General features: G+C 37.6%; 1 protein-coding gene across 2 annotated transcripts in view; it reads left to right on the top strand.

Moving 5' to 3' along the window:
* NEB (nebulin) overlaps positions 1-14742 on the top strand; it is a 189642-nt gene that overhangs the window by 28999 nt on the left and 145901 nt on the right. For both annotated transcript variants that reach the window (XM_040971562.1, XM_040971563.1), the window contains 12 exons: positions 94-198; positions 1110-1217; positions 1308-1421; positions 2668-2769; positions 2862-2969; positions 3063-3167; positions 4143-4241; positions 5754-5858; positions 6382-6489; positions 6580-6693; positions 10159-10356; positions 12878-12985. In XM_040971562.1, the coding sequence (XP_040827496.1) occupies positions 94-198; positions 1110-1217; positions 1308-1421; positions 2668-2769; positions 2862-2969; positions 3063-3167; positions 4143-4241; positions 5754-5858; positions 6382-6489; positions 6580-6693; positions 10159-10356; positions 12878-12985 (1374 nt within the window). The remainder of the gene's footprint in view (positions 1-93; positions 199-1109; positions 1218-1307; positions 1422-2667; positions 2770-2861; positions 2970-3062; positions 3168-4142; positions 4242-5753; positions 5859-6381; positions 6490-6579; positions 6694-10158; positions 10357-12877; positions 12986-14742) is intronic.

The raw sequence follows: 14742 nt of genomic DNA, 5'->3' as shown, positions 1-14742 counted from the left end.
TGTGAACAACTTAGTCAGTTACTTTGCAACATGTGCCAACAAAGTGTCTGTTACCATCTTTGAATTCATTGTTGTGCATTTTCTCTTTCTCAGCTAAATTATAAAGCAAAACATGAAACTGAAAAGTTCAAGTGCCATATACCACCAGATATTCCTGCCTTTATCCAACACAGAGTTAATGCCTATAACCTGAGTGATGTAAGTGCTTTCTGCAATGGGCTCTGTGATGCACTAGCAAACTTGGCTTCTACTTTGAAATGGCTCCTTGCATGTCACTGAATATTTCAATGTCAAAGACAGAAACAACAGATAACCTTGTATTGTGTTCCTGTGTCTCTGAATCTACCTTTTGAAATATGTGTAGCCCTTTTCCAAGTGGTTTCACAAATTGGAGAATACATTGTAACCCACCCTCAAAATTCCACTGCCTACAAAGTGCCTAATTGAAGATCTTAATGTTAGATTTTAACTGCATATTCATTTATAATATACTACAATTGATTTTCTTGCAGGACCTTTTATTAAAGTTTAATTTTAATTATTCCCTAGGCCTAGTGTTTCTATTTCTCACAAATGATACTTCTGCAGGCAGGAGAATATGAACTAATGAAACTATAAAATATTTAAGGGTCAGAAGACCATGCAACCTTTCATTTTCTTAACTTAATTTTACAAGAAAGTCAAATTGCCTTGAGGGATTAGATGTCCCAATTTCTTAAATTTTATAAATGACTAATACGAGTTCAGTATCCGTTAGCATTGTAATAGTTCATAATGTAACCTTTGAGAGGGACTTAGAGATTAAATGAAATGATGCTTTTCAATTATAAGAAATGAGATTCTTAACTATAAAATGTTTGTACTGCTCTAAAAACATTCTGTGTTGGGAATCAAATATCAGGACGTTAGCAAGCTTAATTTGACAGTAGATTGTAAAAGAGAGAAGTCTGATTTTATGAAACTAAAAGTTCCAATTTGAGCAGCTTTGTCTACAATGTGATTAAAAGGCCCATTTATTTTGTATTAAGACAAGGTAGTTATTCCTGAGCCTGAAATGTGATAACATGGCGATCATGTTTGCCAATCTTTCTTGCAATTTCCCTGTCCAGAATGTTTATAAACATGACTGGGAGAAGAGCAAAGCTAAGAAGTTTGACATTAAAGTGGACGCCATTCCCCTGCTGGCAGCCAAAGCCAACAGCAGGAACGCCAGTGATGTGAGTATGGCTTGCAGGTGTGGGCAGGGCAGCCTCAGGGGGCATTTCCTGCTGAGGAGCTGGCAATGTGGCATTGTGCTGTCCTTGCAGGTGATGTACAAGAAGGACTATGAGAAGAACAAAGGGAAGATGATCGGAGCCCTCAGCATTAACGATGACCCGAAGATGCTACACTCGCTGAAGACAGCCAAAAACCAGAGTGACGTGAGTGTCTGTGACTCATCCTTATCTGCAGATTTGGCCATGTTTACTCTTAACCACCATTGATGTAAAACCAACTGCAATCTGAGTCCACCACAAATTCAATGAAAGCCAGGTGATACAGGATCCACCCTGTCATCCCTACCAATCTTCTGCACTTTCAGTAGACAGCAACGTCCATTCTTCTCCTTGGTGTTCCTGTTTAAGTAGGAAGAGAAACATCTTTGTGATGCAACTTTCTTCGCTGTTTTCCTTAGAAATAGGTTCAATATTTTCAGTGTTTATATCATTTTATACAATCTCTTTTACATCGATATATGTGTATACATATATATAGGGAGAAAATCAAACACAAAGTAGGTAAAACTAGGTAACACATAAGATCAAAAGTGAAAAAATTTTGTTTTGAATGTTTTAAATACTGAACTTACTTTAAAAACTTTAAAATATAAAACATTTTACTAAAATATTTAAATTGTTTACTTTAAAATATTTACTAAAAAATGTTGATCATAGTTGCTTTTCTAATCCCTATGAGAGAGGAAATATTCTCCATTACTCTGTAGCAGGATAATATCTGTTATAATCATTCCTATGTTTGTTGAATATTTATTTCTGTTCATGAGTTTAAAAAGGATATCAGATATACATGCAATAAAACAAATTATGTCCATAGGTTATTATTATTCTGAGGTTTAGTGGTAAAAGCCAGTCTCCAGAGATACTGTGTGTTTTCTCCACATACTGAAATGAACATTTCTGTAGGATTGTGCCTTGGCATCAAAGGTCCACTTTTTACCTGATTTTGCACAAAATTAATAAATTCATTTCCATCAAAGACAAGAAGATAAATTCTTTTAAGACAAAAAAACATGCATTAATAGCAGCACTGATGTACTTTGATTTACTGAGAGATGTGAGCACAAGTAACATAACCATATTTATACAGTCAGCAGCCAAGATTATATAAGATAGGAGCCTGAACCACATCCTGCCATTTTTCTGCTGGGTGGAAAATAGATACTGAGTAAATAGACTGTACCCCTTTGGTTAATGTAAAACAACAGTGCTGAAATTTCATGGGAAATGGAATGAAAAAATTTATTTTGGTGCAAAATTTTTGAAATTCATGCATAGATTTTCACAATATGAATATTCCATGGATTTCTTGAGGAATTTCTCAAAAAGCATGCCTTTTATTCCATAAGATACATTTTTTCTTACTTTCTTTCAATTTTTCTTTTGGCAGAGGTTATACAAGGAAAACTATGAGAAGACGAAGGCAAAGAGCATGAACTATTGTGAAACCCCAAAATACCAACTCGATACTCAGCTGAAGAACTTCAGCGAGGTTTGAAACCAGGGCTACTTCTGGGGCTGGAGAGCCTGCTTTCTGCATGACGAATAGTTGTTAACTTGAATTTTGTGCGTCTTCTTTTTCAGGCTAAATATAAAGACTTATATTTAAAGAATATTTTGGGACATTATGTAGGCAGCTTTGAGGACCCATATCATACACACTGCATGAAAGTTGCAGCTCAGAACAGTGACGTAAGTTTGAAGACAAAATATTCATGCCTCACATGTCTTACATGTTTGGGAGCATTACCAATTATGGTCTATTTTTGTTCTTCTATATCATAGAAAAGTTACAAGGCAGAATATGAAGAAGATAAGGGAAAATGCTATTTCCCTCAGACGATAACACAAGAATATGAAGCAATCAAGAAGCTAGACCAATGTAAAGATGTAAGTCAGTGACCCTTAATTCTTGATACTGGGCTTGGGGTTCTTGGGACACCTAGTGTTAAATTTATAGTAATTTAAATGCTAACATCTACTGGTTAGCAGGAGATATTTTAATTTAGGATTTTGTATTTTATTAGAATTAGGAAACACTGGCATTTATGTAGAGGCCTATTTGTTACTAGATAATTGCGAGTTCACAAATATTTCATTTAGTTCATATTCAAATTCAGGGCAACATGAAGAAAACAGGTTTGTAAAAGATTAATGTTCTTCATTCAACAAATATATGCCAAGGACTAGCACATGCCTGACACTGTCCTTGGTGCTGAAAAAAGGGTAGCAAAGAAGATAGGCTGTTGCTGCCTCTATTTGGGGTAAAGGAAGATAGCACAGAAACAGAAGATGCGAGGCAGTGGTAAGAAAAGCGTTGTAGGATGATAATATAAAATTAACACTGAATGATGTTCAAGAGAGTGATTAGATGGCATCTTAGATTGATCAAGGAAGGCCTGAAATAGGAGTGTCCAGCCAAGGCAAGTGATGGCAAGAGCATCAGAAAGAACAGTCTGAGCAGAATAAGCTTGCTGTTAAAGAAATTGAAAGGAAGAAAGGACTGGACCATGTGGGGATGGGTAAGACTAGTAACAAGTGGAAGATTAGGACATACAGGAAGGGATAGATTCTGTAGAACTCATAAGTCTAGTTTAGAATGAATACCAAGTACAGGATTTGAGTAAAGAAAGAATAAAACAGGTGCTGAGTTGCTGCAGGAAGACCAGAAATAACTTTAGAAGACAGAGGAAGAGGAGGGAGGAGGAAGGATGGAGAGGAAATGTAAACATATCAGCCAAGTTTTCAGGAACAGAAGAAACTATTTTTGATAGAACTTTTTATAAGGTAAAGCATATGGCAAATGTATGAATGAGAATGTAAACATACATTATGAAAATTGATTAAAGAATATTTATTTTCCAGCATACCTACAAAGTTCATCCAGATAAGACCAAATTCACAGCAGTCACTGATACTCCGGTACTATTGCAAGCCCAGCTCAACACAAAGCAGCTTAGTGATGTAAGTGCCTTGATATATACAAGTGTGAGTGACCCTGAGGACTTGGCTTGCTTAAGTGTGGCATGTGCTCTTACTCTTCATGGACTTGTTATCTCAATCATGCTATTTTTCAAGTTGTATTTTTATAAATCTGTGAGATTGAATTGCAAGCTGAGAAAAGTGAAGATAGAAAACAATAAATATTAAAATTCACTAATCATTAGTGACAATTTCTTAGTCATTACCAACTGTCATATTATACTACAGTTTCCTGCCAGTTTAAATAAACAGTGACACAAAAACCATTCATTTGACTAGGAAACTGGATGAACCTAACATTCTGTTTTCTAATAAGTGCCTAGTTGGTGCTGATGCTGTGATTTTTAACAGTAAGGTGCTAGCACATAAGTTCTAAAGAGTAGCATACTATTTTCAAAATAGCAAAAAGAAAGATACAGTTGGTCCTTCTATAAAACCTGTTTTGGTGATATGGATTACTTGACATGCAGTTAGTAAAGAGAATGGTGGCATTTAACCTAGAAGTGATATCAGTTCATAGACAATTTTTCTTAGTATGCTCAGATTATGTGTGCCAAAGAATGAAGTAGAGTCAAGCCTTGTGGCATAGCAACTTAAGCCACTACTTGGCATACCTGTCTCCTGTATCAAAGTGCCTGGGGTCAAGTTCCAACTCTGCTTCCTATCCAGCTTCATACTAAGGCATCAAGGAGGCCCCATTTGATGACTCAAGTATTTGCAGCAGGATTTGGATGGAGTCATTAGCTCCTCTCTGTGGCCAAGCCCAGACCCAGCTGTTGGAGTCATTCCACTCTGCCATTCAAATAACATCAGTAAACTTGAAATAAAGAACAGCTTATTACTAACAGCACTGACTTGGCAAGCTGCTGAGGAAGGACAGTGCTGGAGATGCTACCAGGCACCAACAAACTTGTTGGCGTGCTTTAAACCACAGCAGGTTCTGTCCTGGAGGAGCTTAGTAACAGTTCTTCTCAATCTTAATCTGTTTTGCCTGGAGCTCCAAAACTCAGCAGCCCTGTTCTTCCTTCTGGCTCCCTTCCTCACACTGCACACCACCTTTATAAAATTTCAAAGTCCTTTGTTTAAGAAGATTTTACATAACTTTTTTTAAAACAGTGCTGACATTTTATTTGGAATTGTGATTATTTTTGTAAGTGCTCTGACTGAAGAATTTCATGAAGTTTCAGGTTTTCTTGTCCTCCACAGATACAGCAGTATAAATCAGATTCATTTTTCTCCTAGGTTTGAAGGAAGTTTAAGAAGTTCATGGAAATGAGTAATATCTTTAATTCAATTTTCCATAACTTTTGAAATGTTCTCATACACCATAATAGCAACCACAAAATGACAATTCATAGTCCCTTGATGAGGAGATTAGGTTTCAGAACCAAAGGGAGACTTGATGAACTCCTTCAAAAATTTTCTTGAAGCCCTACGTAAGTTCAGTGGAGTTCCTGCCCCAAATTTCTGGATGTTTTCTCTCTTGTTTTCCAGCTGAATTACAAAGCAAAACACAAAGATGAGAAGTTCAAGTGCAGTGTCCCAGCGGATGCTCCAGAGTTTATCCAACACAGAGTGAATGCCTATAACCTGAGTGATGTAAGTACTAAAGGCAAGAAACCTACTTTGGGTGCACACTTAGAGAGCGAAGGTGATAAAATAGCATTTAAAAAGACTGGATAGGGAATTGTACAATTAATCAACTGCTGAAGTTGTAACCAGAGTGTAAATGGAGATTTTAAAGCCTGAATGCTCTTCTGATTATTATTTAGCTACAAAATCCATTTTCACTGTACTTAGTACCTTCAGAAGCATTCTATTTTTCCCCTCTGCTGAGACAGTTTTATAAAACTTCACCAGCTAAATATCAGAGTTTGCCTCCAAGTGATTGTTATTTTAACGTCGTGATAGCAGAATCTTAATAAATATCACAGAACTTTAAAAATATATTTTATACTTAATGATAGCGAGAAACTGATATCAAAGATTACACTTATATTTGGTAAACATGGTGTTTATTAATAAAATAAGTCTATATACACAAATTTTTATCTGCTATTTTTAGTTTTTACTGAATTTATCTGATGTTTTTGTACCTTTTTGTAAAAATTTCCCTGTCCAGAATGTTTATAAACATGACTGGGAGAAGAGCAAAGCTAAGAAGTTTGACATTAAAGTGGACGCCATTCCCCTGCTGGCAGCCAAAGCCAACAGCAGGAACGCCAGTGATGTGAGTATGGCTTGCAGGTGTGGGCAGGGCAGCCTCAGGGGGCATTTCCTGCTGAGGAGCTGGCAATGTGGCATTGTGCTGTCCTTGCAGGTGATGTACAAGAAGGACTATGAGAAGAGCAAAGGGAAGATGATCGGAGCCCTCAGCATTAACGATGACCCGAAGATGCTACACTCGCTGAAGGCAGCCAAAAACCAGAGTGACGTGAGTGTCTTAGTGAACCTGTCTTATTTTCAGGAGACTGCCATAGAGAAGCTGTGTGCAACAGAGTTTCATACCCATGAGCTCTCTCACGCACCACTGATGGCTGGGGAAAACTTTAGAAGCAAAATCAGTTCCTAGATTCTTGCACCTCTCACATTTGAGGAGATGAAGCACTGATCTGTACTTAACACTCATGTTTTTTACTTTGAAAATGCAAAAGTGGATATTAATAAAATATTGATTGCAGTTCTGAAAACCTCTTGGAAGGTAGCTATGCTTAATTTCATAACACCAATGCTTAAAACCTGCTTGAAGATTCCATTAGATGTTTCCATGTTTCCTCCACTTGAAAAATAGTAAAATGATTTAAAAACTATTCATATCTTGGAAGAAGGTCATGAGCCACATAAAATATCTTAGTATATCTGTTATTGGCCTTTATTGATTTTATCCCTTAGTATTGGCCCTGGTCCAGAAAAATACTACATTGTTTGTTGTTCATAAGCAATCTGAACCCTTGATATAAGGGTTCATGATAAAAGGTGTGGACCAACTATCTTAAAAACTGGACTTTAAAGATTCCGTAAATCCATGAATTGGCTTCTCTGTGGGCCATCCATCATCTTCCATTAGCATTCATACTCTATGATGATCAGCATCTATCATTGCACATTATATGAAGATACTTCAAAAAGTTCATAGAAATGGTGTTAAGTTTTTTTTTAATCCTTGCAGAAATTTCAACAAGCAATTTTAAGAATTTTTTTGAAGATTCATTGTATTGGTTGTTTGAGATACAAGAGGGAGCATGGAGGATTTAATTACATGTTCATATGATCTGTAGTATCTTTTAAAATTTTATTTTGCATTTACTATGTAGTTTTATAGCACTTTAAAACATCCAGTTCCATATTTTTGTTTAATCACTTCACAGTTATGTTAGTATACAGGCCCACACTTAATATCTTGCTTCCTAGTCCATCTCTCTTCACAAGAAAGTTACACTTTCTGTTGAGAGTATTCATATATTTATCATTCTATTCCTTTTTAAAGAGTTACATTATTTTATTGGAAAGTCAGAAATACAGAAGAGAAGAGACAGACAAGAACTTCCATCCACTGATTCACTCCCCAAGTGGCCACAACAGCCAGAACTGAGCCAATCTGAAGCCAGGAGCCTGCAGCCTCCTCCAGGTCTCCCATGTGGGTGCGAGGTCCCAAGGCTTTGAGCTGTCCTTGACTGTTTCCCAGGCCAGAAACAGGGAGCTGGATGGGAAGCAGGGCTGTCAGGATTAGAACTTGCATCCATATGGGATCCAGACACATGCAAGATGAGGACTTTAGCCACAAGGCTACCGTGCTGCGTCCTAAAGTATATCTTTGATCCTGTCACTGAACACTAGGCACATCAAAACACTAGGCACATAATCAATAAATATCTATTAGTTGATTGATCTTTTTACAAGCCAAATGAGGTAGGCAAGGAGTCATTCTCAAATTATATCAAAGATAGGTTTAAACCACAGGTATAAAACATGCAGAAGCTTCAAAACATATCTTTAAAGCAATCTAAATCTTTAATAATATTTTGTATTGTCTGATAATGAGTGAGTTGGTGTGAACATAAAGCAAGAGAGTCAAGGCAATTTAGTTAAAAACATCTCCACACACAGCAGCTATTGTTTTGACTGTCTCATCAGTTTATCTCCTATAAAGGCAAATGATTTTTAAATTGTCTTACACAGCCCAAGAAAGCCATTACATTTAATTTTTGCAAAACCAGTTCTAGATTTTACAGTGAAGTGATAAATTTGTCCAGAGAGAATAATTGTTCACAAAACGTGAGAAGGAAGATCAAGTTTCCTAAGAAGGCTGAAAGGGCACATCATTTGCAACAGGAGCTACTAAAGAAGACTTGTAAACCATGATAGTGCTTGCTCTCTTGGGTCATTGTCTTTTCTTTTAATAAGAAATATTAATAAGAGGAGATTTTATACCTTCCATAGATACAGATCCAAGAAGACAACTCCACTTCTCTCACTTTCCAGTTCCTCTCCCTCCCTCCCTCCCTCCCTCCCTCCCTCCTTCCCTTTCTTCCTTCCTTCCTCACCTCTATCAGTTTTTGCTCAGGGTCCCTACTTTTTGTTTTACCTTTTTTATTCATTAGAGTATAAAGAATGAATTTTACAGATACAATTTCAAGAGCACACTGATATTTCCTCCCTCCTCTTCCTTCCTTTTTTATTCATTTATTTTATTTTTTGTTGTAACATGCTTCCAGGTTTTATCTTATAGCCACAGGCTGAATGCTCCTCTAAACAGAGTTGTACACGTAAAAGAGGTGCATCACTGTTCCTCCGGGGTGTAGACAAGGTTACAGATAACCGCTGAAACACATGTCAGTGTAGTTCAATATAAAGTTTCTGTTTATCCTCTACTAGCTAGAGCTAATGAAAAAACATGTTTTGTTTTGGGTCTGACTGACTTCACTAAGCACAGCGATCTCTAGTTGCATCCATTTTGTTGCAAAAGGCAGGATTTCATTGTTTCCGTGAAATGTATCACAGTTGCTTTATCCAGCCATCAGTTGATGGCCATCTGGATAGAGGGTCACTGTCTTTAATATTTGTGCAGAGAGTGATAGGATTGATATGGTATATCTTTGAAGCGGTGCATCAGAATTTTTCTGTTAAGATAACTGGTGAAGTTGGGAATTTGATCTAATTAGAACCTCTTCTAACCCTTGCAGATCAGCCAAGCACATGGCCTCCTGCGGCTAGGCAGGCCATTTGCTTTATGAGAATATTGTCCATTAGGGCCACAGTTACTTTAATGGCTAATTTCACACACTTTTCTCCTTTGTGGTCTTTTAACTGCTGTAATCTGAGCTTCTTTTAAATTGTTACCAAAATTAAACTTGGTATGAAGAAAACCTTTGCCATTCTCAGTGGGGTTTTCCTTCTGTTGGGAAGGCAGTAAGTTGGAAAACCAGCTACTATCTACTTAAAACTGACTCTGGAGAGCCATCATTTATGAAATTCTAGCTATGAGATGAAATGATTGCCATGTGATTTTTTTTTTTCATTAGTGGAAGAGTTTACTGGAAAACTCTTCAAAGTTTGGGTTGTATTAACAGAAATAATGCCTGTTAATGGTCCCTGAGAAACACTGTTTTATAATAAAATAATTCCTGGCTGAAGCAGAAACGATGGCCCATTGCAGATGTCCATTTGGCTTTTGAGAGCTGCTCTTTGAGCAAAAAGAGATTTGGGAATCTCTTGACCCTATACAATTTTCTGGGGAGAATTTCAACAATGCATGATAAATGAACAAATTTGGAAACAGAATAACTGCTCAGATGTTTGCATCTGTTTCTCCAACTTGTATTTATTGCTTATGGAGATCTCTGATTCCAGCAATCACTGAGGGATATTGATAACAAATGATAATTTTTTTCATCCACAGCGTGAATATCGTAAAGACTATGAGAAATCCAAAACCATCTATACAGCCCCTCTTGATATGCTCCAAGTCACTCAAGCTAAGAAATCTCAGGCAATTGCCAGTGATGTGGACTATAAGCATGTCCTACACAATTATAGCTACCCACCTGACAGCATCAATGTGGACCTGGCCAAGAAGGCCTACGCACTGCAGAGTGATGTGAGTAACTAAATTTTCTGTTGTGTTTTGGAGGTAGCCACTGAGAAGGGTGGGTGATAATTTCGAGTTTCTCAGTGGTGGTTTCTGCACTGTCCTATGTCTGTAAGCAGGTGGTACTGGGTATATTATTTCAGGACCCTAGAGGAGCATGCCCTCCAATGTTATGAGACCAGGGGCTGGCCTGCACCCTAGGATTGTTTTGCTTTGGAAAGTTACCATCATTGCTCAGTCTAGAATCTCTGTAAAACTCAGATAAGATGAAAGAATTATTGCAAGGATTTAAATACATGCAAAATACTTAGCATGGTGCCAGGTGCTGATGAATTCTCAATAAACATTTACTATTATTATCATTATCACTGCCAGTCTTGTCAATAGCTTTACAGAGATTTCTATTTGATATGAAAAGGAAAATATCATCTACAGCATAGATTTTTGTAACTGAGGTTAGGCTGAGCCATACAGTTGAATATTTTATACTAAAAATACTTTTATACTAAAAAAAAGGTAGTAAAATGCGCTACCATAAATTTAGCATCTTTATCTTTTTTAAAAGATTCATTTATTTACTTGAAAGGCAGAGTTATAGAGAATGGGAAAAGAGAGATCTTCCAGCTGTTAGATTACTTGACGAATGACTGGAGCTGGGCTGGTCAGGAACCAGGAGCTTTTTCTGGATCTCCTCTGTGGGTGCAGTTGTTTTCCCAGGCACATTAGCTGAAAGCAGGATGAAAAGTGGGGAGCTGAAATTCAAACCAGCACCATATGGGCTGCCAACACAGCAGTAATGGAATCTGCTACACCATAGTGCTGCCCTGATCTTTATCAATTTTAACTGTATAGTTTAGTTATATCAAATATATTCATATCATTGTGCAACCAATTTAAAAATTTTTTTCATCTTGCAAAACTGAGTCTCTATATTCATTAAGTGATGGCATCCATTTCCTCTTCACCCTAGTGTGGAAGCTTGCCACTCTTTGTTTGGATAATTGTGCTAGGTAGCTCACATATGTGGAATCACACATAGTATTTGTCCATTTAACGCTGTCCTTTTGGGGGTCAGCACAATGGCTCAACTGGCTAACTCTCCACCTCCAAGCAGAGGCATCCTATATGGGTGCCAGTTTGTGTCTCATCTGCTCCATGTTCCATCCAGCTCCTTGCTTGTGGCCTAGGAAAGCAATGATGCAAAATGTTGGGAACCTGCACCTGAATGGGAGAGCTGGAGGAAGCTTCTGGCTCCTAGCTTTAGATCAACTCAGTTCTGGCCTTTGCAGCTATTGGAATGTAAGCCAGCAGGTGAAGATTTTTCCTTCTATATCTCCTTCTCTCTGTAAATCTGCCTTTCCAATGGAAATAAACATTTTTTTTAAAGACTGTCATTTTCACTTAGTATGTCTTCAAGAGTTGTTCCTGTGGTAGCACATGTCAGACTTACCTTTTCAGGGCTGAATAATATCCCATTGTATGCATATACCGCATTTTGCTTATCCATTCATTTGTTTGGAAGCATTTGGATTGCTTCTGCATTTTAGTTATTGTGACTAATGCTGTTACCAACATGTGCCTCTGACTATCTCTTCAAAAACTGTTTTTCAGTTTGTTTATCCCAGTTGTTGAGTTGTTGGATTATGTAGGCATTCTAGTTTAATTTTTTTAGAAGTCACTCTACTTTCTGACACCCAAGTTGCATGGTTTTACTCTCCCCACTAATAATTCTTTACATATTGTTATATTATTGTGATTCGTTGAATTTTGTTGTGTTTCTTTATCCTGAAGAGATTGAAAGCTTCACAAGGTGATGACATATGCTTTGTTAAATTTTCAATCCTAATAAAAGATTCACCTTAATGAACAACAGAATGAATCTGGAAATTAAATTCCAGATACAGGCTATGGCAAGATAATAGAATTAGCTCATTATCTTACTAGTGTTACATAACTAATCCCCAAACAATAATTCAAAATAATAATTGCTCTCTTTGGTTAATTAATAATACATGCAACAACTTAAAATGTTAAATCAACTAGCAGAGAAACATATTCCTAAATTGACCAGTGCCCAGGAAGATCAATGTATGTGAACATTTAGCACAAATAAGGACTATCAAATCTCATTAGAAAATGAACAAAACTATCAAAGCAGCCATAGTCCTAATTTGACAATAGGAATATAACACTTAAAGAACCAGAGAATAATCATCTCATGTTCCATTATCTCAATATAAATATTTCACTTATTTGCAATCCAATATTGAATGTCTTTTTCCAGATTGAAACTAGGCTTCTACATATTTCCATTAAATTGGCAGTAGGGTTAAAATGGAACATATGCCAGTTAAAAACACAAACTTTGGAGTTGTTAGAATCTCTCACTAAAGAAATACTTAAAATAAACTTCATGTGTGGAGGAAGGAAGCCGGTCAGAAGTCTTAAAATTACTTTAAGTAGAAGATAAATATTATGTAATATGGGTGATGCTGAGCCAAGTAATATAATTTTTCTCCTGGTGCTGCAGGTGGAGTACAAAGCTGACTACAACAGCTGGATGAAAGGCTGTGGCTGGGTCCCTTTTGGGTCCTTAGAAATGGAAAAGGCAAAGCGAGCTTCAGACATCCTTAACGAGGTAAAGCTGCTGGGTGTGTAGGACAGAGATTTGCATGTAGGTCGTGCTTAGATCTCCTCACAGTATGACAAGTGCCTCTCTTACTGTTTCATACTGTGATCGTTGTTGCTGAGGGAAAAAGCTAACCATAGGCATGAATTAACTGGGCAGAATCACTTAAGCTAATCCTTCATGCTACAAACATTTCTAACAGCTCTCAAGGTACAATTGGCATACCATAGAATTCATATATGTGAAATGTACACTTCATACATTTCAGTTAATTCACATAATTGTGCAGTCACCACAACTGATTTATTAAATGCTTTCAGGAATTCAAGGTGTTCTCTCCTTATAGGCCTGCTCCCATGTTGAATTCCAGGCTCTCACTGATCTGCTTTCTAAGTTTTTGCCTTTTCCTAGGAATTCCTTCTGTATGTTATTTGCTTCAGTTTGTGTGTTTTTGAGCATCTTCAACATTTCTCTGTGTGCTTGTAGTTCATTCCTTTCTATTCCTGTGTATAAATAAGTCAGATTTTGATTATATTGCTAACAATAGATAAGCAAATTTTTCCAATTTTTGGGTGGTTATGAATGACACAACTGTTAGGAGAAGCTTGTTTGGAGAACTTTGTCAAATTCTAATGATTTTAATGTAGCCTGTAACTAATTATTCAGCCTCAGAAAAAGAATGATGTTGAAGTCCAGAAAGCAGCAAGTATCATCAGCCTCTGTCATCAGCTGATGTTTGTCCCTGTTGTGGGTGACTGCATTGTCAAGAAGGGTACACATCGTCAAGGGAAGAGACAGGGGAGGCTGTCTTCCGCCTTGACTCTTGCTTAGTGAATTTGCTCTTATTTTTTGGAGGGGGGCAAAATCCACTTCCTCAGATCTTTCAGGAAAGGTCCTTGTGGTAGTTTTCAGAAGTCTGATGCTGAAAACCCAATATTACTATATATACAGGGGTGGCGTGTATAATACACACAAAACAAGAGGGTTGGGAAACTTGTAAGAGAAGAATATAAGAGTAAGCATAGCTTAAAAGAAAGTGTAGCTAGAAGTTGTGAGCTTCTCATGGGACACAACCCCCAAATCACCTGTCTTGTGCCTCTTTAGCACTTCAGTGATAATCTGTGTTGACTTGCCACCTTAAGGCCTGTGAGCAGACGTCGTCAGTGTCCTCTTGATAACCCTAGCTTTTGCCTTAGGGGCTTTAATTGCTGACAAAGTGATGTGAGAAAAAGACATTCCTGAGAATGTGCTGGTGTCCAGCAAAGACAGCCCAATCTCCCCTATCAGCTTTCTGTTAATCCCTTAGTGATCCCGTGTGCTATTTCTGGATTTAAGAAGATAGTTGAAGTCTGGCTCCTGAGCTTCTATTGATTTGTATTGCTCCAAACCATGCAAAGTTAATCTGATTTAAAAAAAAAAACACTTTTATTGGAAAGTTAGCTACACAGAGAAGAGGAGAGACAGACAAGAAGATCTTCCATTCACTGATTCACTCCCCAAGTGGCCACAACAGCCAGAACTGAGCCAATCTGAAGCCAGGAGCCTGCAGCCTCCTCCAGGTTTCCCATGTGGGTGCAAGGTCCCAAGGCTTTGAGCTGTCCTTGACTGTTTCCCAGGCCAGAAGCAGGGAGCTGGATGGGAAGCAGGGCTGTCAGGATTAGAACTTGCACCCATATGGGATCCAGACACATGCAAGATGAGGACTTTAGCCACAAGGCTACCGTGCTGGGTCCAGTTAAACTGGTTTTAAAAACACCTGCCTTGCA

Source organism: Ochotona curzoniae, unplaced genomic scaffold (assembly GCF_017591425.1).
Source record: "Ochotona curzoniae isolate NIBS_2020 unplaced genomic scaffold, NIBS_Ocur_1.0 contig_2210, whole genome shotgun sequence".
Classification (NCBI taxonomy): Eukaryota; Metazoa; Chordata; class Mammalia; order Lagomorpha; family Ochotonidae; genus Ochotona; species Ochotona curzoniae.
The sequence above is the reverse complement of the archived record's forward strand: the minus strand, read 5'-3'. Positions and strand labels throughout refer to the sequence as shown.